The sequence below is a fragment of the Sus scrofa genome, chromosome 9 (genome assembly GCF_000003025.6).
Source record: "Sus scrofa isolate TJ Tabasco breed Duroc chromosome 9, Sscrofa11.1, whole genome shotgun sequence".
NCBI lineage: Eukaryota > Metazoa > Chordata > Mammalia > Artiodactyla > Suidae > Sus > Sus scrofa.
The window spans coordinates 72,444,347-72,470,259 of NC_010451.4; the positions used below are offsets into that span (position 1 = coordinate 72,444,347).

Sequence of the window (25,913 nt, forward strand, 5' to 3'; positions counted from 1 at the left end):
GGCACCAAGCGGGCGCCTTACCTGCAGCAGGTGTAGCTGGGCCACAAGGCGCCGCGGCAAGTGGAGGAAGCAGTCGCGAGCGTTGGTGAAGGCCACCGTCACGGCCGCCCCGCCTCCGCCAGCACCCGCCAGGCGATCGCCGCCCCACATTGTCTGCAGGCACCGACCCCCAGCCGCCCAACCTATCTTTCCCGGGCCAACCCCGCAGGTCGCGGGCGTCGGACCCGGAGACGATCGATCGGCCCCGCCCCCTAAGGCCCCGCGGCGCATCCGGAGCGGGAGGGGCCAGCACGCCTGCGCCTGTTCTCAGGGCCTTTCCGCCGCGCCGCTGGGGGGCGACACGTTCTTCACCAAATCCTCGCTCACAGGAAACGATGGCCGACGGTGTCGATTCTTCAGCCAATCTCGGAACGCCTTAACTCACCCCTCTCTCTTATTGGGTAAACGGTGGGGCAACGGGGCGGATGTTGTCGTTCGCGAGGGATAACACCGGCAAGATGGCGTTGAGCGGCGGGCAGCTAGGAGGCTTATTCGATCACCACGTCCAAAGGGCTGTATGCGACTCGCGGGCCAAGTATCGAGAGGGGCGCCGCCCTCGCGCTGTCAGGGTAAAGTGACTTTGGTTTCAATCGCTATCCCCGGTAGCTTTCTGTGAGTTCCAGCTTCACATGCCCAGCTTACGTAAATAACATCTTGAGAGGCTGCGGTCACATCGATTAACTGAAGAAGAATATGAAAAACGCTGGTACTCAAGTACCAAAGATGCTTGAGTGCTCTTTAGTCTACTGCTAGAACCTCAGCTCCGTGAGAAGAGGGCTGTGTTTCAGTCACTGTATCTTCCGTGTTTACAGTGGTCCTTGTTACATGGTAAACGCTCAGCGAATACTTGTTAACTCGTCCCTGTAACTTCTACCGAGCTAATTTGTGGAAAACACATTGATGGAAGATAATGTTACGTGCTTTAGCTAAAGGCCTTTGCAAGAAGGGTAAACTATTCATTATGTAGAGAGAGGGGCAAGTTTTTAGATTTCCTGTTTTTATGCAAACCAGTCGAAAGGTGTTTTTTTCAACTTTAAAAAAATATAGGATTAGATTTGTCCCAGGCTTCTTTGTGAAATACATTTAATGTGTCTGATTTCTTATAGGTTTACACGATCAATTTGGAATCTCGGTACTTATTAATACAAGGAGTTCCTGCAGTCGGAGCCATGAAGGAATTAGTTGAGCGATTTGCTTTGTATGGTGCAATTGAACAGTATAATGCTCTAGATGAATACCCAGCAGAAGACTTTACAGAAGTTTATCTTATTAAATTTCTCAATTTACAAAGTGCAAGGTAATATGCAAGTTAAACAGTGTCTCATTTTCTCCATTCCCGTTGCCTACATTTGGCCTCCCTCATTCATTTCTGAATTACCCAGTAACTAACATGACCCTGTATTCTTCTAGTCTTTTTAAATGTTAGCCCTACCAAACTCTTTCTATCACGTCATTCCCATGCTTAACAATTTTTTTGTGTGTGTAGTATGGTAGATTAAAAATTGGTTTGGGAGTAAATTTTCAAGTTTCACTGTTTACTAACATCATGACCATGGACAGGTTACTTGACCCCATTAAGACTGTTTTCTTATTCTTTAGACACCAGTATGGTAAAAGGACCTACTTACGGAGGTTGTGTGAGGATGACATGGATCCATGTATAGGGCTTAGCACAGTGCCTTCTATTCAGAAGGCAGTAAACATTAGGTATTGGATCTCTTATTTTATGGACCTGTGTAATTGAATCTCCTTCTATATAACATAAAATTTTCTCCAACAATTAAGTACGAAATGCCCTATCTCTTTTTTCCCTCATTTTAAAAAATGAAAGTGTTGATTTACAACCTTTCAGGTGTACAGCAAAGTGTTTCAGTTATACACACACACACACATATACCTATTTGTGTGTGTATACACACACACATTCCTTTTCAAATTATTTTCCTTTATAAGTTATTGCAGGATATTGAATAGAGTTCCCTGTGCTAACCAGTAGGTCCTTGTTGTTTATCTGTTTTACATATAGTAGTGTGTAGCTGTTAATCCCAAATCCCCAATTTAACCCTCTTCTTCCTTTCTACTTGGGGCCTTGGCTCTTTTTATGTTGACTCCTATTCTTATTGATAGGCTCCAAGACCCATCTTCTCTTGGCTGTTAGAATTCATATTTTCTTTTCTGTGCTACAGATAGCCCTTGTAGTCTTTCTGCCATAAATCACTTGGGTTAATGTCATCGTGTGTTGTTCTCAGGTTGCCGTTATATATAATCTCACTACCCTAACCAATTTGTCAGCTCCTCATGGTTAGGGATATTTTCTCATTGTGTATTTTAAGGAGTTTTGCATCTCTCACTCCACCTGGTACAGTAGGTCATGCAGTGTGACATCTGGATTTGAATCTTAGCTCCAAAAGCTAATGTGAGAATGGCCAAGTTATAAATCTCTCTAGGCTTCAGTTTCATCAGAGGGTTGTTGTGTTAATTCAAGAGAAGCACTTAAGCACTTTGGTCACTGCCTGGGATGTGGTAAAATCTCAGTAAGTATTTATCATTTTCCCTGGGCACTGAAGTGCTTATTTATTGTAGTAATTCCTGGCCAGTCACAGATGTTTAAAAATTATTTGTTGAATGAATACCATTCTCATTGATTGTTATATATTCAATATTTCCTCCATTATTGAATGTTACAATTTCAATATTTTATTAATTTCTTAAATATGAATCCCATTATAGGAACACATTGTGCCAAAAAGGCTAAAATAAGTATGAGCTAACGCTCAAGAGCCATTTAACATAGAGAAAAATCTCTATTTCATAACCACAGATTGTGTACCTCAGGCCAACCAGCTGGATCCAGTATTGGTTAAAGGGAGTCTGGATAGGTATGGATGACTTGAAACCTATTAAGACTAGGGAGAGGGAAAGAAAGGCTCTAAGAGTAGGCACTGGATCAGTAGAGTCATGCTGTCCACAAGCAGAAATTCTTATTCCCTAAGTATAAGATGTATATACACTTGGCAAAACCTGGACTTTGCTTTTTATTTATTTTTTTGCTTTTTAGGGCCACACTGCGGCACATAGAAGTTCCTAGGCTAGGGGTTGAATCGGAGCTACAGTTGCTGGCACAGCAAGGCGGGATCTGCGATATACACCACAGCTGTGTCTGCGATATACACCACAGCTCACAGTGCCAGATCTCCAACCCATTGAGCAAGGCCAGGGATCAAATCTAATCTAAGATACTAATCTGATACTAGTCGGATTCATTTCCGCTGTCCCACAATGGGAGTTCCTGGACTTTGCTTTTTAGGTCAGTGCATTGTGTACTAGTCAAGCTTTCTTCCTAAGTAAATCTAGATCAGGAAACCATAATATTTTGTATTTCTGTTTAGGATAGCCAAGAGAAAAATGGATGAACAGAGTTTCTTTGGTGGATTGCTTCATGTGTGCTATGCTCCAGAATTTGAGACAGTTGAAGAAACCAGAAAAAAATTACAGGAGAGGAATGCCTATATAGCAAGAACTACTAAGAATAAAGGTATGGAAAGTCTATTACTAAACACGTCCTATTTGTCAGGTGTTTTGCTAGGTATCATGTAGGAGTTGCCAGTCTAGTGGAAAGACAAGCAAGAAAAGGATCACAATTTTCAGTAACTATAAACTCCTAGGGTTCTTTATAGCATGCTGTGTAATCTGCTCGGAAGGGAGAGATGTCGTTTCCTAGAAGACTTCCTACAGGATGAGAGAGGTAGTGGAGTTCTGAAGGATAATTTGACATCACCCAGAAGGGAAGAGGAAGAGATGGAAAGATGGGCCAGGTAGCATGTTTAAAAGCCCAGAGAAATAAATGAGCCTTATGTGTTTTAAGGAATTGTGAGTAGTACATGATAACCACAACACAGCAGCTCCCTTGAGTGAGAAGGTTAGAAAAGGGGACAGGTAGTGAGTCCTCAAAGACCTGTGTCCATGCCAAGAAACTGAAGCTTTTTCACAGCAATTGTGATTTGCAGACCAATTGCAACCACTAATCTAAAACTGCAAAAAGTGGAAAAGTTCCATTTTTAATCAACACCAGCTGGCCAGATGCCCCGTATGCCCAACCAAGTTTCCCTAGACTGAAATTCTAAGCGCATGAATGGAGTCATAGGATCTGGTATGTGGATTGTAGAACTAGAACTGTCAGAATCAGACTAAGATAATGTGTGTGGTCTGAAATCTGAATAGTTCTACAGGCTCACATGCCCAAATTTGCAACCTTTGGTTGAAAGACACAGTGTCCAGACAGCTGTTGATTGAATATGATGGGTTTATGGCTGATTGGGGAAGTGGCATGTGGCAGTGTGAAGGGAGAAATAATAAGGTGGAAGACTCTTGGAAAACTTACCTGAGTTCCCTGGTGGTCTAGTGGTTAAGACCTGGCACTTTCACCTGCCTTCCAGGTTCAACGCTTGGTCTGGGAACTGAGATCCCACATCACGCTGCTGCTCACCTAAGGGAAAAACAAACAAACAAAAAACACAAACAAAAACCAAAATAAAACTTACCTGAAATTTTGGCAAGAGCTGTTGAGAATCTCCGGTCATTTGTAGACACTGAACTTTGATCTGTGTTATGTGTAAATAATTAGCTCCAAGAAACTTGGTGTGTGTGGCAAAGGAAATCAAAAAGTATCAGCCCAGTATATTGCCTCATTTAAAAACTAAAAACACGTAGTTCCCTTTGTTGCTCAGTGGAAACTGTCCCCACTAGTATCTGTGAGGATGTGGTTTCAATCCCTGGCCTCACTCAGAGGGTTAAAGATCTGGTGTTGCCATGAACTGTAGTGTAGGTCACAGACATGGCTCAGATCCCAAATTGCTGTGGCTGTGATGTAGGCCAGCAGCTGTGACCCCAATTCAACCCCTGGCTTGAGAACTTCCATATGCTGCAGGTGCAGCCCTAAAAAGACAAAAACGAAAAACAAAAGCAAAACCTTACAAACACAAACTATGCAGCCTGATGCATTCATATAGTAAAATACTTTGAAGCTGTAAAAAGTTTTCTATGTAATAACATGGAAAAACTCTCCAAACTAGAAATCAGAAAGGTGCAGAGAAATGGGTATTACAGGAGAAAAGGAGGTATGAGTGGGAGGAGGAAATATGAGACATACTGCACAGATAAGTAAGGAAGTAGGAATATCACTTCCTTATGGGGGGTAGAAACCAGGCATATGGGGTGTAAGGAAAAAATAAAGCTTGACCCTTACATACCTTACATCCTTTTTTTTTTTTTTTTTTTTGTCTTTTTGCCTTTTCTAGGGCTGCTTCCCGTGGCATATGGAGGTTCCCAGGCTAGGGGTCTAATCGGAGCTGTAGCCACCGGCCTCTGCCACACTCATAGCAACGCGGGATCCGAGCCGCATCTGTGACATACACCATAGCTCACAGCAACACCAGATCCTTAACCCACTGAGTGAGGCCAGGGATTGAACCCACAACCTCATGGTTCTTAGTCAGATTTGTTAACCTCTGCGCCACAACGGGAACTCCTACCTTACATCCTTTATAGCTTTTAAACCACATGAATGTGTTCCCTGCTCAAGAAATAAATTTTTAGGGTAGCATTCATTTACACTTTACTTAATGTTTGTTTTTTAAATTACACATTTCTGAATGATGAAAACAACGAATGAACCATTTCTGTTTCCCTTTCCCTTACCTTTTAAATTGTAATATAAAGATCATTACATGACAAAGAAGAAACTGGATACAGCGCATAAACATGAAAGAGATTTTAGACAGGACTTCCATTCGAAGACATCTGGATTTTCTGCGGCCACTTTGAACACTTCCACTGGGAACTCAGATCTTTGTCTTCCTTATTCTTGTGAGTTGCCTTTGTGTTTTTTCTCCCCAAAATGTATGTGTTCATCGGGAACACATGTGGACAGAGCATCAGACTCCTGTCAGGAGGGTAGAAACTGTGATGGAACACTAGAGCTCTGTAACCGCAATGACGCTCTGCAGAAAATGCAGGTGAAAACTTGTAAAAATTCATTGGGTTGCCCTGGGGCGCAGAAGGCTGTTACTTCTTCAGAGGCCGTAGACAGATTTATGCCAAGGACAACACAACTGCAGGAGCGGAAAAGGAGACGAGAAGATGATCGTAAACTTGGAGCTTTCCTTGAAGCCAGCACAAGTAGTAACGAGGTTATGATTGGGCCTCTGTTACCAGACATACCTAAAGTGGACATGCATGATGACTCATTGAATACAACAGCGAATTTAATTCGGAATAAACTTAAAGAGGTAAGATCATTTTTTAAAAAAAAAACGATCTTAAGGATGATTTGGCTGTAGGACTAACAACTAAATGGAGAATTACTTGTGGGAACTGTAGTATCATCATTCTCTTTTTTTTTCATTTTTAGTTTTTAGATGTTTTCTTACAATTCTCCTCTTGAATTAACTGAATTTGACTTTTAGATATGTATTTGCTTTGATGCCATTAATCCCTGCTTTAAACATATTTTGTATCTCTTTAGGGTAAGACATAATAAAAGCAGTAGTTTCAGTCAGATCAACCTGTAAATACCAAACCTAGGTCCTCCCCCCACTTCTTTTTTTTTTTTTTTTTTGGCTGCCCCCAGCCATATGGAACTCCAGAACTCCCAGACCAGGGATCAGATCCAAGCCACATTTGTGAACTAAGCTGCAGCTGTGGAAACACTGGATCCTTGCTGTGGAAACACTGGATCCTTAACCCACTTAGTGAGGCCAGGGACTGAGCCTGCACCTTCATGGATACTAGTCAGGTTCTTAACCCACTGAACTACAGTGGGAACTCCAAAGTGTTGTTTTATAATTAATAACAAAAATCCATAGACACAATTTCTATGCTTAAGCTTCTTTAAAATGTTTTGCTTATGCTGGCACCCTTCCTTCAGACATAGCTGAACTGAGATACACAGCCGAATGGATTTACAGGAAAAAAAGTTACATATCCTAGTTATAGAGATAGTAGAGCAAGAAAAAGAAAATACTAAATATAGTTTACCACAGTTTCTAATAATTTTCCATTTTAAGTCTTACCATACTTTTAACTTATGTCTACTTTTACTATGATGTGTTTAGTTTCATTTTTTTCCCCAAGAGCTTGACGATTCTAGCATTTTCTGCTTATTTTTCTCAATTTTTTATGCCCCCCTTTGCTGAAGCCTCCATGTCTCTAAATATATCAGACATTATCAATGTTTCAAGTTATGCATAACCAGGATGTTTATCTATATCCATAAAATTATGAGTGACTTCATCATAATATAAAGGAACACTAAGGTAGAACATATGTTTATATTTCTCCTCTCAGATTTTTCTTTTTTTAAATGGCTTTAGAAATTTTACTCCAGTCAGTGTTTGGACAGAAGACTTTCCTCTGTGCCTAGAGAGTAGGCGCTACATTGACCCTGACTTACTGCCTTAAACGTGATGGCAAGGCTTGAACTACTGGATGTATATCCTACTTCTTCTAATAGTTTAATACTCTTGTACTATGAAAATTATAGTGTTGGTGGTTCTCTCTCTTTTTTTTAAACTAGGTAATTTCATCTGTGCCAAAGCCTCCAGAGAACAAGCTGGAAGATGTGCATAGAAGTCATCCTTTAAAACAAAGGAGAAGAATATAAATTGCCTGCAGCAAATTAATATTTTTAGAGGACTATTTTTTATTTTTAGGCTGTCATTTTAATTTTTGGAGATTTTACTACTGGTATTTTTTTTTAAATGCACCCCCCTTTAAGCTACTTGTCTAAAATAGTTTCATCTAAGCTATAGTTTCATTTAAGCTACTTAACTAAAATAGTTTCATCTTTTAAAATTAGTTTATCATGGGCAAAATACATAATAGCCAGTTATATCCCTTACAAAATAATAATAATATTAATAATAACAATAATAGAACTTTTCCAGAAGCTCCAACCAGTGACTGTGCTTACATCTTATTGGCTAGAATTGGGCCCATGGCTGTCCCTGAGAAGTTTCCAACTTCTGTGGTTGAGAAAGCAAGAAAAAAGAGGGTTGTGAATGGCTAATTAGCCAATATTTATACCTATATAGCTAATTGCCAATATCTGCACCAAGATCCAAGGTGGCTGGCTGACTTAACAAACCAATAAATAAAATTAGTTTATCATTACTTATTATACGTTATTTTGAGCCATATTTTTTTTCCTTTTTTTTTTTTTTTTGGCCACCTGGCAGCATATGCACTTACCAGGCCAGGGATCAGATCTGAGACGCAATTGCAACCTATGTCACAGCTGAGGCAATGCTGTATCCTAAACCCACTGTGCTGGGCACAGATCAAACCTGCGCTCCAGAGATGCCAATGATCTTCCTGCGCCACAGCAGGAACTCCCCAGCCGTACTTAGTATCACTGAAGCCATTCTCACAACATTACCTCTCACTGCAATCACTGTATGTAAATTAAATGAAGCAAATACTGAAACTTTACCATATAAAGATAAGCAACCAAGATCTGTTTCTGATTTTAATAATTTTGAGTGATTTACATTCAAACACTAGGAGTAAGGATGTGTTGGAATGCCAGAGCTTCAAAATGAAGACAGTTCTGTAAGACAAAAAAGAAACTATTAGAACAAAGCTGAATTAGAAGCTTATGTGCTTTAGTTAACTTTGAAGAATAATTGACTTCATCTGTGGCAGAAACAAATCAGTATCTGTAAATACTAGTCTTTTACTGCTACTTTTAGCACACCCTTTTTTTTCCTGTCCGTGGACCCCATAATTGGAAATCTAAGTATGTCCAGGCTATCTCCATTTTTTTCTTTTTAACTGATAACCACCACCTGAGAAGGGCCATACCAAATGGTGTTGTCTGTTTTCTTTTCTCCCTATCCTAAAGGCCTCTTGCCTAATTGATTGAATTGCAACATAAAGGTTAAGAAAGTTCACCTTCAGTTATGACTTACTGATTCAGACTTGCTAGGATGGCACCGAGTGGTGGATGGTATTAAAAAAGGAGGCAAGGGTTTTGACCCTGTTTCCTTGTGAGGTAATTAGACAGTGGCCCCTTGAGCAATCTGTGTGTTAGAGTTGCCAACCTTCCACACAGTCAGAAAGCCATAATAACTTTACAGTCTGCCCTCTGTATCTGCTGTTTTGTATCCTCAGATTCAACCAACCATGGATTGTGTAGTACTGTGATATGTATTTGAACCCTCACAGTTCAAACTCATGCTGTTCAAGGGTTAACTAGTTTTTGCTGCACTCTCAGTTCAAAGATATATTAGAGACCTCAGCGTAGAATTGGAAAGAGCAAGTTGCTCTCTGGATCAGGCTTCTCAGACTTCAAGTGCTTTGAATCTCTACCTTGGAGTCTTAATAAAATGCAGATTTTCATGGTGATGGTAGCCAGAGGTTGGCAGCTGTCAGAAATGGAGAGTTGTTAAATGGATATCCCCCAGTTTGTTTTGCAAGATAAAAAGTTCTAGAAATTGGTTGCACAGTAACATGAATGTACTTCACCCTCTGAACTGTACACTTAAGAAGGTCAATTTTATGAGAGGTTTATTTTACCACAATTAAAAAATTTCTTGGAGTTCCCGTCATGGCGTAGTGGAAATGAATCTGACTAGGAACCTTGAGGTTGCGGGTTCGATCCCTGGCCTCTCTCAGCGGGTCAAGGATCCATTGTTGCCGTGAGTTATGGTGTAGGTCGAAGATGTGGCTCAGATCCTGCGTTGCTGTGTCTGTGGCGTAGACCAGCAGCTACAGCTCTAATTTGACCTCTAGCCTGGGAACCTCCATATGCCACAGGTGGAGCCCTGAAAAGACAAAAAAAAAAAAAAAAAAAAATTCTCTGACAGCCCTAAAGGGAGGCACTCCTCAGTGGGATCTATGTTCACGAATGGTTTCCTGATCTGCTTTCTGACTGTGGAGACCAGCACTCCCCATCCCTGCCAACACACACAAGATTTGACCATGGTGAGAAAAAGAAACCTTTCTTGGGTCAGGCACTGAAAAAGAAGAATGAGTACTCAAGGTGTAGTCTGCGCACCAGCGGCAGTGATACCACTGAGGAACTTGTGAGAAATGTAGACTCTCAGAGACCGCCTGCATTTGTCACTGGATCTTTGGTGCTACCTTTGCTGTGGTGGGCAGACTGCACTCTTGAGTAGCAAGACTCCACGTGACTGGGTTATAGACGACCCCTCGGGGAGCAGCTGAAGAACCATTAGTTCCATCTGACCCAAGTGGTTACTTCAATCCATCCATGTACTGTTTTACCCATCAGTCTCTTAAAATGAAAAGTCTGCCCCCTTTTTTTTAAGGGCCACACCTGTAGCATATGGAGGTTCCCAGGCGAGGGATTGAATCAGCTGTAGTCACAGCAACGCAGGATCCAAGCTGTGTCTGCAACCTACACTACAGCTCATGGCAACACTGGATCCTTAACCCACTGAAACCCACTGAGCAAGGCCAGGGATCAAACCCACATCTCATGGATACTAGTCGGGTTCATTACCACTGAGCCACGACGGGAATTCCCTGAGAAGTCTGCCTTTTACATGTTGGTTTTTACCGCACATTTCCATACAAAATTAAAATGTGGCAATAAACTGCAGTGGGACAAGTTAAACAAGCTGAGATAGCTCAGCATAGGTTAACATGCAAATACATCCACCCAAATCCCCATCTAAATTACTGCAGAGAATAAAAAGTTTCTTCCTGTATCACATGTTGGCAAAGCACAGTTGGTCAAAGAAAAAATTAAGAAAGAAAATGTTAATGAGTAAAATCAATTATCAGGCTGACTCTTCTGGCTCAGAAACTTTTCGTCATATTCATACATGAAAACCTTCATGAGCACAAATAAAATACTAAAATTTTAGGAACTTAATTTAGTCTCATTGTTTGACAACTAGCAGTCTGTAGTGGGTACTTGCTGAATCCACTCTGTATTTGCCATTCTCTCTCTTAAACCAACATGACTTGGGTTTTTTATTTCTTTTTTTTAATATTAACATATAGGAAATTAAGACTGTTGTATGGTTAAAGTGGTTACAAGCTCTAAAAAAAAAAAAAGTCTTGAGTTTAATTATTTAAACAGTCACCACTGCCTTAGGCCCCAAATGCTAGAATGGGGCCAAGACTTTCAAGGTTGCCTGAACTTCAGCAGTGGGTTCACACCCTACAGGACTAAATGTCTAGCAAGTTGTTTTTGTTTTTTTTTTTTAACCTTTGAAAATTTTCCCTCACTCTATTTGGCTGCTGGCGCTGTACCTTTGCTTCTGGTAAACATGGTCCAAACACTTCCAACAGAAGTCTGTCTTCTTTCACTGCTTTTTCAAAGTCTTCAAAAGATAGTTTGCCATCATTGTCATAATCCTAGAGAGGAAGAGGATTTCTTGTTAAACGATAGAGTAGTTTTAAATTATGCATAGAAAATAACTAAGATTTTACCAAGTCAAATGGTAAGTCCACATTTCTGCAGGCACCACTTACACAAATTAAAAGGTACTTATTTATGGAGGACATTTAACTTCATTCCTCTTGGTCAACAGGCGTACCTGGTATTGGGGACTGAAGGTTTGTCTCTTCCCACCTCCCAAATTCATACGTTACTTATGCAGTGTGATGGTATTTGGAGGTAGGGGCTTTGGGGAAGTGAATTAGGTTCAGATGAAGTCCTGAAGGTAGGGCCCCAGCATGTTAATAATGTCCCCAGGAGTAAAGGAAGACCAGCGCTCCCTGTCTCTGCCCTGTGAGGACACATTAAGGATGTGGCTGTCAGCAAGACAGGAAGGGAGCCCTCAGCCAGAAGTGAATCAGCTGGCGCCTCCATCTGGACTTCTCAGTTTCTAGAATTGTGAGAAATAAATTCCAGTTGTTTCAGCCACTCAGTCTGCAATGTTGTATTATAGCAGCACATGCGGATGAAGACACCTGAGTTACCTAACATGTATAAAACGTAACCCTGTCCCTAAAGGACTTATACTTAATGAGGGAAATAAGACAGAAAATTAGAGGAAGCCCATTATAATACTACTACATTTGTGATCAAGTAAGTGCCAAAGGTTCTTAAGCTTCTTGAAGGATCTCTTACTTGAGATAAGGATATAATGTAAAAAGGATAAAAGTTGCTTATTAAGAAACAAGGGACTGAGAGAGCAGTAACACCTCAGGATGGACTAGAGTCATGAGAAGAAACTTGCTATTACCAGGCCTTTAAGGATAGTTAGGATCTAGGTTGGTGGGGAAGTGGCAGGAGGAAATCTAGGAAAATGGCTCAACATGGATTATGACAACAAGCAGGCGTGCAAGTCACAAAGAAGACAGACCAGACTGGAATGGGGTATTCAAGACAGGGACTATGGAAGATTAAGTCATGGGGGAAGCATATGTGTAGATTATGAATAATTTCAAGTGCTTAATTCAATTTGGATTTAATTTGATGGGTCCTTGTTTTTTCACTTGTAGGCACAATTAAATCAGTTTTACTGAGAGGCTACAGAAAGGTGTGAGGAGTTCCCATTGTTGCTCAGCAGTGACGAACCTGACCAGTATCCATGAGGATGCAGGTTTGATCACTGGCCTCACTCAGTGGGTTAAGGTTCTGGCGTTGCTGTGGCTGTGGCACTGGCTGGTGGCTATAGCTCTGATTTGATCCCTAGCCTGGAAATTTCCATATGTCCTGGGTGCAGCCCTAAAAAGAAAAAAAAAAAAAAGGCTATTAATTATCTGGAAAAGATTCATTCTATAACTCTTCCTTTCAAAAAAGAAGGGGGTAGGTATGGTACTGAGAGGCATACTGTCTCTCAAGAGGTCTTCTCTCTGCCCTAGCAGTGGCTAGTGAATATTTCCAATGGAAGAGGACACTCTGAAGTCTGTTAGCTGAATCTGAGACTTAGCAGCTCCCATCCTCTGTGGTTACCTAAACTCCAAAGTAATGGAGGTGAGCTGGGCCCAGGCTGCCTTAGTCACAAACCTTCACTGGTATCCACTTTAGGGTCATGGTAAGCAAAGGGGAGAAATCACTGTGTCCGTAATATTTGGTATTATTGGCTTTAATGAAAGATGAATTCTGTACTCATTTTCTATCATCATCTTGGATAAACCTATCTGTACTTCAGTTTTCTCATCTACAAAACAGAGATACTGATAATCCCCTTCAAAGAGTTGCTTTGAGGATAAAATGGGTTAATATATTAAAGTTCTGTGACAGGCCTAAAATATAAATAAGCACTTTATAAGAGACAACTGTTTTTATTATTATGTTATTATAATGAGTGTTTAGATGGTTTGGAGAACAAAGATCATGAGGGCAGACTACAATTGAACCCAATTTTAAAAGAATTGAATCTGTTGCCATCCTTCCCAAATAATACGGTTTTACTGATAGTAAAATATTTTAAAATAATAAAATTAACATTCATTTAATCACCCAGCCATTCCATAAATACCACGTAACCACTATCACCAGGCACTGTTCTAGGCAATGGGTAGAGCAGAGAACAAACACTCCTGCCCTCATAAAGGTTGCATTCATTACGTAGGAAAATAGGAGTTCCCGTTGTGGCACAGCAGAAACGAATCTGCCTAGGAATCATGAGGTTGCAGGTTCAATCCCTGGCCTCACCCAGTGGGTTGAGGATCTGGTGTTGCTGTGAGCTGTGGTGTAGGTCGCAGACACAGTTCAGATTCTGAGTGGCTGTGGCTATGGCGTAGGCTGGCAGCTACAGCTCCGATTTGACCCTTAGCTTGGGAACCTCCATGTGTCACAGGTGCGGCTCTAAAAAGACAAAAGACAAAAAAGAAAGAAGGAATATAAATCATTTCATCACTTTTAGCTTTATCTGGTATCCACTTGAATGAACATAATGCACTATAGTTTTTTATTCTTACCATTTTCTTCAGTGTTATATCTACCAACTCTGTTATTCCTTCATCAGTCTCTTCTTCAGGTGACTGTTGGTGTAGACTGTTCTTCAACATGTCAAATATTTTCTCTCGAGAAATATAACCATCACCATTGAAATAGTAAACTTCAAAACAGACTTTTCAAAGCATAAGAAGTTTAAAGATTTGGATAAGAAGAGTCAAAATGCCATTAATCTTCTCCTTAGTTATTTTAATATGTAATTAAAAAAAAAACAATTTATACCATCTATGTTCTACATAGTAGAGAAATTTTAGAATACATCTTTCCACAGGATTAAGTACCCCTTGAGATGTGAAAAGACAAACTTACAATTCCTAGATTTTGTTTTGTTTTATGCAATTTAATTTTTTTAACTCTCAATGAATTTTATTATATTTACAGTTTTCTGGATTTTGAAATTGAGGGTTTAAAATGCTATGAAGCAATAAAGGAGATAAATTATTTTCTAAACCTTTAATCATACAATACACATATACATATAGTAAAAATATGTGTGTGTATCTTAATTTATAATTTCCTTCTTACAGAGAGAACAAAAACTAGTATACACTCCACTACATCACCAAGAAAGGACATTTTTTCAGTATATGTGGTAATGAGTCTGTCTTCTTAGGGCCTGCCCATCTGCACTATCCACAATGATCCACCTTCCCCTGGAGAGTGATTTCCACAGCTTCCAAGGCACTGTATAAGCACTACCTCAGTTCAGTGAAGCTCTCATTCATGCCACAGATGACCTTATTCAGGTCCTGGGAATATAGTAGTGAAAGGACCATTGTGGAGTTTGTAATCTATTTGAAAGAAAGAAAAAAGGAAGGAAGGAAAGAGAGAAAGAGAGGGAGGGAGGGAGGGAGGAAGGAAGGAAGAGAAAGGGAGAAAGCGAGGAAGGGAACCAAGTATAAAATTCCAGAGTATCATATTAGCTGTGTCTTTTTGTTGCGTTTCTTCAACATATAGCAGACATGAGTTTGCAACATAACCCTGCTAGAAGTAGTTTTTTCCCCTAATTAACATATCCTGCAATGTATATGAAACATTTTTAGGAAGTGGGATTAGAGAAGGAAAAATTTTTGATAATGTGATACTTTTCATTCAGGTATAGCTGCATTTAGTGTCACAACCACTTTCACAAGAATTGCATCTATAAAACTTAACTGTTCATTTCTCAGTGAGACTTTTTTATGAGAACACTCAACTATAAGAAACTTATTCAGTGGCAACTATATTTAAATGTTATACTGTGAAAAATTAGACTAGAGGAAAGTGAAAAAAAAGCATAATGTTGTAAGGGAAAAAAAGAATTTTATAATGTTATATGTCAATTATACTTCAATTGCTAAAAAAGAAAAACAATCCCATAAAACAGAAAAACAAAAAGTCGTAAACATCAAATAAAAAACAAGAAGGGATAAAAATGTGCTTACATACTCAGAACTCTGTGTTGCTGCATATCCAGGGCCCATTCCTGCCGAGCCCAGAGACAGCGCCGAAACCTCAACCTTGCCAGTTGATCTGAGTTGGCACAAGACCTGACCTTTGGTTGCTGTGCTTTGCCTGAGCCTTAAGCCAAAGCCATCTTGGTGATATTTGGGTACTACAGAACCAGAGATAGAAGTGTTTGGCGACCCCAAGTCTGGGAATTCTCCTATAAAATAGGCCACCCATTTCATTTGTGTTTTTCTTTTTTTTTTAACTGTCATGAACTATTTTTGCAAGGTTGCTGTGGAGAACACTGATTTTATATTTTTAAAATATATTTAAGGACTAACAAAATACAAAAGTGTCAATATATATTAAGTTAATGATTACACAAAGAAATCTTACACTTCAGCTTTTCTTCAAAAGTCCCTCGAAGAAACACTGATAATCCTTTAACCCACTCTTTCGCATTTATGAGGTTATCATTGTCTTTGTCAAATGCAAAAAACACTGAAAGAAAAAGAACATGTAACTGTATTGTAATTTATAGCTATTTTATAATTCAAGAGTAGTACGAATAGATTAAAAAATTTTTCCTCCAACAATGAGGGGAAAAAAAGTTTGGGTACAATCTTTCTTTAAAGAGTCAAAATTACTAGAAATATATTTCCAAGAGATTTTTACAGAAAAGCCATTCTCCTCCATGTCAATGATGAGCTTCACTTGTGATGTTCTGAACAGTTATGATAAGCCAAAAAGATCAACAATGGAGATACTCAATGTGATAATTTTTATTCTAAAGAGAGGCAAAATCCTGTTCTAAAGAATTTGTACAATACTTACAGATAAATTACTAAATAACACATCATTTTAAAATTACCAATGAAATCTAGCACTATCTTATAGAAAATAAAATATTGATTCTTTTGGGGGTGATATGTTAATTATTTTAATCATGGCTATGGTTTCAATGGTGTGTATGTACATCAAGACATAAGAAATTGAACATGAAAAATCATTAGTGAAACTGAGTCACATTAAATATTTTATTTAATATATAATTTGTCCTTGATTTTTTCAATATAATGAGTAATTTTCATTTTTTATGCTGATTCTTTTTTCATTTTTAAAAAGTCATTTAATAATTTACACGTCTATAGAGTTCCCATTGTGACACAGCAGAAACAAATCTGACTAGGAACCATGAGGTTGTGGGTTCGATCCCTGGCCTTGCTTGGTGTTGCCATGAGCTGTGGTGTAGGTCCCAGATGCAACTCAGATCTGGTGTTGCTGTGGCTGTGGCGTAGTCCAGCAGCTACAGCTCGGATAAGACCCTAGCCTGGGAACCTCCACTTGCCTCGAATGCTGCCCTCAAAAAGACAAAAGACAAAAATAAATAAATAAAATTTACATGTCTATAGCATTTGAATCCAAACACATATAGTTAAAAACCACAAGCTTATCTTAAAAAAACACAACAATACTGCTGGCTTATTTAGTTCATTACTGGTTCTTCTCAAAGTGGTACAGCTACGAGATATGAAATACTGAGTTTATATTAAAAACCATCTGCACAATTAAATCACTATTTTAAATTGGTAGCACTACCATAATTTTCTTTCTAGTTTGATAATAAAAAATTTAAACTCTTTGGTGAAAACTGAATGTATATAATATTTGCCATATAAAAATCCTATTGCCTTATGTAAGTATATACATATTTCCTATCTCAGCTTGGCCCATTTCAGTCTTCATGGCTTCTCACCTCTATTCATCAGTACATCATCAGTCATTCCGAATATGTTATGCAGGATCATTTGAAATGCATTACAATCTAGTCCAATGTTATCGAGTCTTACATCAGCTCTTTCCACCAAGCTGTAAAAAATTCTTATGAGACTCTCGACTTCACTCTTTTTGACTGTGAAATGAAAATACAAATAAATACAACTTAGATTTAATCACTGAGTTCTCCAACCCAGTGATTAAATATATTTTACTAAGCAGTTATTTTGTTCCTATGATACTAGATGCTCTTGTGAAGTGTGACATGAGAGTTTCCATTGTGGCTCAGAGGAAATGAATTCAACTAGTATCCATGAGAACGCTAGTTCGATCCTTGGTCTCACTCAGTGGGTTAAGGATGTGACATTGCCATGAGCTATGGTGTAGGCTGCAGTTGTGGCTTGGATTCCGAGTTGCTGTGGCTGTGGCTGTGGCCAGTAGCTACAGCTCCAATTGGACCTCTAGCCTGGGAACTTCCTTATTATTTAAGAGATTACACAATCAAGATGGGCTTCACTCAGAAGTCTCATAAGATGGTATATAAATAATAAATTACATAATAAAACATACAGACATGTGAAGAGAGATCAGTATGGGAAGAAAGAGTTGCACCATTTTCATGGGAGTAGACTTTGAACTGGGTCTTGGATACATAGGAAAGAATGTGTTGAGGGTGGTAAAGAAGTGAAGAATCCCAGGGGGAGGGAGTAACATGAATTGAGGAAAGAGGAAGAACTGGGGTTGAGGTGAAGATGCTTCATTGGGCACAAAGCAAATTGGGAAGAAGTGAAAAACAAGATTGAAGAGGATGTGCTGATGACAAAGGGAGGGCCTTGAATGCCGGGTCAGAGGATGAACATTTATTTGACTGGAGCAGTGTTTCTCATGGTGTCAACCTCGGACCATCTGTATGAAAACCATCCCCTTCCATTGCTTGTTAAATACTGGTTAAATACACACATCACCAGGCCTTGCTCCAGACTTACTAAGTCAGAATTGCTAACAGTGGGCCCAGGAATTAACTTTGAAATAAGATCTTAGCTGCTCTAAAGGTTGAGAAGTGGTTTAAGAAAATCCATCTGGTAAAGTTGTATTGAAGGGGAAAACTGAAAGCACAGAAGCCAGGCTTGTAGTGATAGGGCTTTGGCTACAGAGTGGAAATGAGGCCAGAAAGCAGGGAGGGAGCCTGAGATGCTGCTTAAGAAGCATCTTAATGCTGGTCAGTACTGAGAGAACTAAAGGCTTCAGCTTCCTGGGTCAGAAGTACTAAACATAAGTAGCTGGGTTACACTTTCATGTCTTAGCCTACAGAGCTGTCTTATGACAACGCCGCTTCTTTATCCTCCATCCTCACCTGCAAATTTTGGTATTATCCCAAATGATCTGTGAGAATCCTTCTGTTTCTAAAAGTCTGATTCTATGATTCAGATTATTTGAGAGAACTAAAAGATGTTGGAAAGGAAAGCTAGGTACTATTACTGTTTTCTCTCTTCTTTTTCTTTGGGGGAAAGAAGATGGGAGAGAAATATTTTATATTTTGCCTTTGAGATGATTTCAAGTTAACCCACCTGAAACCAAGGAGAGATGTGGTTTGTGTCTCCTTCACTTGAAACTAGGGGGATTCTGGGGTGATTATTTCAGCCAATAAAGAGTGGAAATAAGGCAATGTGACTTTGCAAGACTTGATAATAGGAAGGGATGCAGGTGCTCTGAGGACAAAAACTGGGAAAGACTTTTCTTCCTTTCATGGAATACAAAGAAAAAAGCAGCTCAGATGTGGACACACTATATGGAGTGCATAGCAATGCTTGCCTGAAACTAGTTCTGCTCAACTCTAGAGGATGGAGAATTAACATCTGAGTGCTACAGCAGTGTAAAAATGGACCTGCAAGGAAAGTGAGCTGCCCTGAGTTAAATACTGACAAGTCATCCAACAAAACAATCAAGGATTTTAGACACAATCTGCAGAAGTTAATAACTTTTTCCTGTTTTATCCATGTAGCTCGAATTTCATTGTATCTAAAGACCTTACACATGTGGTCAAAGACCCACTGTAAATGATACTTGATAAACTGTGGGTAATAAAAATGGGGTTGATAAGCTAGAGAGTGGCCTGTGTTATTAAACTTTTTAATTTACATAGATGCAACAGTAGTAGGGTTCCCATCAAGCCTTCAGTTTCTCCCTGTTAACATCCTACATAACCACGGTGCATTTGTCAAAACTAATACACTGACCTTGGCACATTATTAACTAAATTACAGATGTTAACAGTTTTTCTGCTGTCATTTTTTGTCCCAAGCTCCTATCTAGGCTCCATCTGTTGTTATGTCTCCCCTAACCTGTGACTATTTTCAGTCTTAATCCTTTTTTTGACCTTGACATTGTTTTTTGCAGAACATTCCTCCATTTAGGTTTGCCTCATGTTTTCCTCATGATTAGATTATGTGTTTTGGGGAGAAACACTAGAGATAAAGTGCTATTTTTGTCACCTGTCAGGAGTTACATGACATTATCATGACATATCACTGCTGATAACCTCTATCACTCAGATGAGTCAGAGTCTACAGGTTTCTCCACTGTTAGCTACTATTTTACCTTTCCATAAATCTACTCTTTAAAGCCAACCTCTCAAGGTAAATAGGGAATTAAGCTCTATGTCTTAGGAAAGGGGCATCTATACTATTCACTTCTAAGGAAGATTTGTCTGTCATTTGTTTATTCAATTATTTATGTCAGTATGTAGTTGCATGTATCCATTTTATACCAGTACTATGCTAATTCATTTTGTTGCTCAAATTGTTCCAGCTTTGGCCATTGGGAGTTTTCAAGTTGGCTCCTGTATCTTTCACACATCCCCATCCTTTTGCTTTTTCAACACTTCCTTGATTTCTGGCACTACTTACCAGGCTCATCTTGTTTTATCCCTGGGTGAGATTAACAGAAAAAAACAAAAAAACAAAACAAAAAAAACCCCAATATATCTATTGGTGTCTGGCCCTGGCACAGAGATCCTAAAACGCTTGGAATTCCCCAAGTGTTAAGAGTATTAGGAGCATCTTTTATTTGGTCTTTGACCTTGGTTCCTAGGAATATCTTTTGTTCTCATGAGGTTTTTCTTGGGCTAGAGCTGGTCACCAGAAAAAACCAAGCCATGATTAAGAGCATAGGACTTTTTTTTAAAGCTCTTTTTTCTTGTTTGTTTGTTTTTATTTTTGGGACATGCCCACAGAATGTGGAAGTTCCCAGGTCAGGGACTGAACCCATGCCACAGCAGTAACCTCAGCCACTGCAGGGATGCCAGATCCAAAATCCACTGAACCACAGGGGAAATTCAAAAGCTTGAAACTTTTACTCCTGCCCTGCCCCCATCCTCCAAAGAGGGGCTGGAAATGCAGTCAATGATCCATCATGTCTATGTGATAAAACCTCCATAAAAATCAGAGTTTCCACTGTGGCACAAAGGGATCAGCAGCCTCTTGGGAGTACTGGGTTGCAGGTTTGATCCCTGGCCTGGCACAGCGGGCTAAGGATCTGATGTTGCCACAGCTGCAGCTTAGGTTGACTGTGGCTCGGATCTGATCCCTGGCCTGGGAGCTCCATATGCCGAGGGGTGGCCAAAAAAATGAAAATAAAAAAAAAACTTCCATAAAAATCCCCAAAGAATGGGGTCTGGGGAGCTTCTGGGTTGGTGAACAAAGATTCTGGGAGAATGCAATAGAAACCATGCATGCCTTCCTACATACCTTGCCCTGTGCGTCTACCCCACCTAGCCCTACTCAATTACATCCTCTTATGATAAATTGGTGATTGTGTTCCTGAGTCCTGGGAGCTGCTCCAGCAAAGTAATTCAACACAAGGACATGGGTTGTGGGAACCTGATTTATAGCCAGTTGATCAGAAGCACAAACAAAAACCCAGACTTTTGGAGTTCCCGTCGTGGTGCAGTGGTTAACAAATCCGACTAGGAACCATGAGGTTGCAGGTTTGGTCCCTGCCCTTGCTCAGTGGATTAACGATCCGGCGTTGCCATGAGCTGTGGTGTAGGTTGCAGATGCGGCTCGGATCCCGTGTTGCTGTGGCTCTGGCGTAGGCCAGTGGCTACAGCTCCAATTCGACCCCTAGCCTGGGAACCTCCATATGCCGCGGGAGCGGCCCAAAGAAATAGCAAAAAGACAAAAAAAAAAAAAAAAAAAAAAAACAAAAAACCAAAAAACCAGACTTTGAATGGTATCTGGTGGGGTGCAGTCTTGTAGGAGTAAACTCTTAACCTGTAGAATCTGATGCTCCCCAGGTAGTGTCAGAATTGAGTTAAATTGTAGGGACACCAGCTTAGGTCATAATGAATTGTCTTTTGGGAAAAACCTCCAAACGGTCGAGATCAGAAGTGTCAGAAGTCAGGGGATCTACATTTTCAGTATTAACCTTTAAGTGATTCTGATGATGGTGGAGATAATCCTACCACACTGTGAATGAGAATCTAGAGCGAAGATAAACTACTGAACTTGAGGACTCAATGCAAAGTGAAAATGCAGGTCCCTTATTTAAAAAATTTTAAGTCAGTATTAGCAGACCATTTAAATAAGCATGTGGCCCTACGAAAACACATAGGCTGCTCACCCATGTGACCATTTACTATATAATGTGCAGTAATTATCTGCCTCCCCCATCAGATTATTTGGAAAAGGGAATAGATTTGCATGACTTTAGAACAGCAATGTCTAATAGAACTTTCTGAGCTGCAGCTGCCACCTACGCCACAGCCATGACAGACCCTTCAACCCACTGCACCAGGCCAGAGACATGAGCCAGCAGGAACTCCTTAAGTTATATTTAAATGGTTACATGTAGCAAAGGAACAATGTAGCTAGAGATGTACATACTGCTAGAGAGCAGTATGAAGATCAATAGGTAGAAGTCATACTAGCTCCAGAATAGGAAATATTCTAGATCTGTCTGGGGGCTGGGGGACCTGCTTAGCAAGGTAATGAATTTCTTTTGGAAGGTCAGTGGAGGTAACCATGCAGTGGTAGTGGCTTAGACTGAAGAGGCCATGTGGCACGTGAGGGCCTAGCAAATTATAAAGGCTCCCTTCCAAGAAGCTCTAAAGCAAAGCCCAGGAAAAAACACTTCAACTTTCTGCCACAGAGAACAATTAGAACTTTGCACACCAAGAAAAATAAAAATGCAGTTCCTTCTTGAGAAGGCTAAGGCAGTACTAACTTGTTGGTCCTCTCCACTCCTACCCACTAATAACCAAATTCTAGTCATAAGATGACCCTATCTTGGTCTCCACTGGAAGGACTCGCCTCAGTAAATTTTAATTGTGCCCTTACTGTGGGACAGCACTGTACAGAATGACCATGAGGGTCTATAATGCTGTTCGGAAGGATTAATTTGAAAAATAAAGACTATTTGAGTGCAGTCTACATCAGACTAGCTCAGCTACCACCAGAAAAGTCTATCAACTGTGGAACTGTAGACAAACCACTTAATCTAAGACATGGTTTCCTCGTCTGAAATTGTGGATAACATCACCTACCTCGTTGGCTTCGTTCTGAGAATGAAGATGATGAACATAAACCATTTTACAGTGTCTTGCCAATGAAGAACTCAAGAAACACCAGCTGCTAGTAATCAGAATGTAAAACAGCAATCTGGTTATACTGGGGAACAACCCTGTTTATATTTAGGGCCAGAATTTTGACCATAACTTAAGAATTAGTTAAGTGTCAAAAACCTTGGGGGGAAAACAAGAATGCAATTCATTCCTATTCCTAAACAACTGCATCTTTTTTGTATATCATATGGGTCTGATTAAGTATTACATACCTACAGACTATTTCAGAGAACTTCCTCCCAGCAAGAAATTATGGTATTAAACACAGATGTGGGATACAGGCACTGCTTAAAGATTAAAGATAATTTCATTAGGATGGGGAGGAGTCAGTTTTTTGAAGGGGTTGGGGGGCTGAATTTACAGTCTGCAGAAGTTCCCAGGCCAGGAATCGAACCCACACCACAGCAGTAACCATAGCGACAACACAGGATCCTTAATCCACTGAGCCACCAGGGAACTCCTGGTATCAGACTTTCAAAGTATGCAAAATTTCCTTTTGAGTGTTAAAAAACAAGCTGTTAAGCAAGCAGCATGACAGCAGGCATTTCTTACTACATTCAATATTGGCCAAATCTGCCAGATGGATTTTAAGGGTAGTTTTAACCACAGGATTGGAGTCCTTGGGTAGCTTAGACCATCTAAAATTCAAATGAGAAAACTGAATTATGCCCAAAATGCGATTCTTAGACAAGGTGGTGACCATCCTGCCAAGGTCACACAAGGATGAATGGAAGTGCCCAATGAGACTGTAAATAGGGCTGAAATAAAAGTAACTTACTCAAAGCCTAAAAACAGATTCCTAGGAGTTCCCTTGTGGCACAATGGGTTATGGATCCAACACTGACCCTGTAGCAGCTCATGTCACTGCTATGGTGTGCTATGGTGGGTTTCATCTCTGGTGGGGGAACTTCCACACGCCATGGGCATGACCTGATAAAAATAAAAACATTTTTAGAATTATCAGTCAGGATTGCTTGTGGTCATGCCTGAGAAACAAAAATTCACAAGGTTATCTTTCGAAATCTGGTAGGGCAGACTTCTAAAAAAAAATCTGCTTAAATTTATACTTTAACTTATACTTGTCATGTATAAGGCACCACGCTATTTCTTCAACATTGAAAACATCCTATGTATCTCAACCAATCTTATCAAGTAAAGCAATCATCTGTTTCTATGGCTTCTGTGCCAGAGAACTCAGGGAAGTTGTCAAAATAAATTACTTATATTTTCAGTTTGAGTGTAGGGACAATCCTTCACTTGCTATTTTTTCAAATGGCCAAAATATAAGATAGAAAACAGAGGAATTATATTTTTAGGGTTACATAGAACTTGTTAATGTCCAACTATTGTGTCTACCAATGTTTCTATTTGAATGAAGATGTGCAGGCAGTGCTGGATGTTTGGTTAGTACTTACAGCTCTTGACAGTACTACTGATGGATTCCACCAGTTTCTTCAGAACCTTCTGGTCCATGTTGAGTGTGGCTTCAATACACTGCAGACTTTCTCAGATAGCCTCGTCCCAAGCCTGGATGTCCTGGGTTGCCAATGATTCCACAGTTCACCATTCCGCACCCAACAAAGAATGTGACATGGCAACATTCCAGCAACCAAACATAGAAGGTTCTCAATTAATTGTAAAAATGGGCAACAATGGATGTTACCACTTCGTATAAACGCAATGATTTTGTTAATGTTACTCTGAGATATTACACCAATTACAACATTTACCTTTTCTTTGGGGTTGATATTACTGCCATTTATATTTCCCGAGCACAAAATGTGTACAGGAGTTCTCACTGTGGCACAACAGGTTAAGGATCTGGTGTTGACTCTGGGGGAGGGTGGGTTTGATCCCGAGTGCGGCACAATGGGTTAAGGATCCTGCATTGTCACAATGCAGCTCAGATTCTATCCCTGACCTGGGAATGTCTATATGCTGCAGGTGCAGCCATTAAAAAAAAAAAAGAAAAAATGTTCCACATGTGAACACACAATAACTAAGACTATAAAGACCTTATTTTTAAGTAGAAATAAAATAATTACCCAGGCTACAAAGGGCTCCTTAAAAGGTTATAAACTCCTTCGAAAACTCTAAGCACCTTCCCATGAGCAGAGGCCTCAATCTAGCAGCTTATAAAGAAATGTAAAATCCTTCATGTTTACTGCTCCAACTTATTTGACTGGTTGGAAAACATCATACAACTATGCCAAAGGTGTCTCATGTCTATTATCAAATCCTGGTACTAAGAACAAACATCTTGTGTATATCTGCTGACCTCCTCTGTGCTAAGGCAGAAACCAAAAAGGACTAAAATGACTTATAGAATTTAGGGCACTATTTTCCTACTAAATTTTTTTTTTCAAATTTTTGCTTTTTAGGGCCACACCTGCAGCATATTTAAGTTCCCAGGCTAGGGGATCAAATTAGAGCCGCAGCTGCCAGCCTACACCACAGCTACAGCAATGCAGGACCCCAGCCACGTCTGTGACGTACACCATACCTCATGGCAATACCAGATCCTTAACCCACTGAGTGACACATTCTCGTGGATACTAGTTCGGTTTGTAACCTGCTGAGCCACAACGGGAACTCCTGTTACTAAATTTTAAATAACACATAAAGACAAATTTTAAAATAAGGCAAATACAAATGAGGGAAAAAAAAATTTTTTTTCCTTTTTTGGCTGCCTGGTGGCATGGAGTTCCCAGGCCAGGGGTCAGATGTGAGCCACAGTTGTGACCTATGCAGCAGCTGTGGCCAAAACTGGATCCTTTAACCCACTGTGCCTGGCTGGGATCGAACCTGTGTCCTGTTGCTGCAGACACTGCCCATCTCATTGAACCACAGCAGGAACTCTTTTCTTAAGGAAACACCAAATGTTCATAAATACTGAGTTTAAAATTGGTAATTTTTTTTTTCATTTTTGGCCATTCCCACGGCATATGGAAGTTCCCTGGCCAGGGATCAAATCCAAGCCACAGCTGCTGCAACACTGGATCCTTAACCCACTGTGCTGGGCCGGGGATTGAACTGGTGCCTCCACAGAGACAAGCTGGATCATTAACCCACTGTACCGCAGCAGGAACTCCCTGAAAATAGGCAATTTTT

At 40.0% G+C, this 25,913-nt stretch overlaps 3 protein-coding genes across 5 annotated transcripts in view; 1 reads left to right on the top strand and 2 right to left on the bottom strand.

Annotated features, from left to right (window-relative positions):
- Window positions 1–372, bottom strand: part of PEX1 (peroxisomal biogenesis factor 1) — a 58,964-nt gene extending 58,592 nt beyond the window's left edge. For both annotated transcript variants that reach the window (XM_021102380.1, XM_003357437.4), the window contains exon 1: window positions 22–372. In XM_021102380.1, the coding sequence (XP_020958039.1) occupies window positions 22–270 (249 nt within the window). In that variant the 5' untranslated portion in view covers window positions 271–372. The remainder of the gene's footprint in view (window positions 1–21) is intronic.
- RBM48 (RNA binding motif protein 48) lies at window positions 465–9,644 on the top strand. The gene is made up of 5 exons (XM_003130141.5): window positions 465–608; window positions 1,146–1,336; window positions 3,429–3,574; window positions 5,758–6,326; window positions 7,613–9,644. The coding sequence occupies exons 1-5, from the start codon at window positions 465–467 to the stop codon at window positions 7,697–7,699; spliced, it is 1,137 nt and encodes a 378-aa protein (XP_003130189.3). The 3' UTR covers window positions 7,700–9,644.
- LOC100519264 (EF-hand calcium-binding domain-containing protein 1-like) lies at window positions 8,551–25,248 on the bottom strand. 2 transcript variants are annotated; one of them, XM_003130144.5, is made up of 6 exons: window positions 24,218–25,248; window positions 17,163–17,318; window positions 15,803–15,907; window positions 13,942–14,093; window positions 11,320–11,424; window positions 8,551–8,644 (listed from the first exon to the last, which is right to left on the bottom strand). In XM_003130144.5, the coding sequence occupies exons 1-6, from the start codon at window positions 24,273–24,275 to the stop codon at window positions 8,588–8,590; spliced, it is 633 nt and encodes a 210-aa protein (XP_003130192.1). In that variant the 5' UTR covers window positions 24,276–25,248; the 3' UTR covers window positions 8,551–8,587. The 2 variants fall into 2 exon arrangements, with proteins under 2 accessions (XP_003130192.1, XP_020958040.1); XM_021102381.1 differs by having other exon boundaries at window positions 8,552–11,424.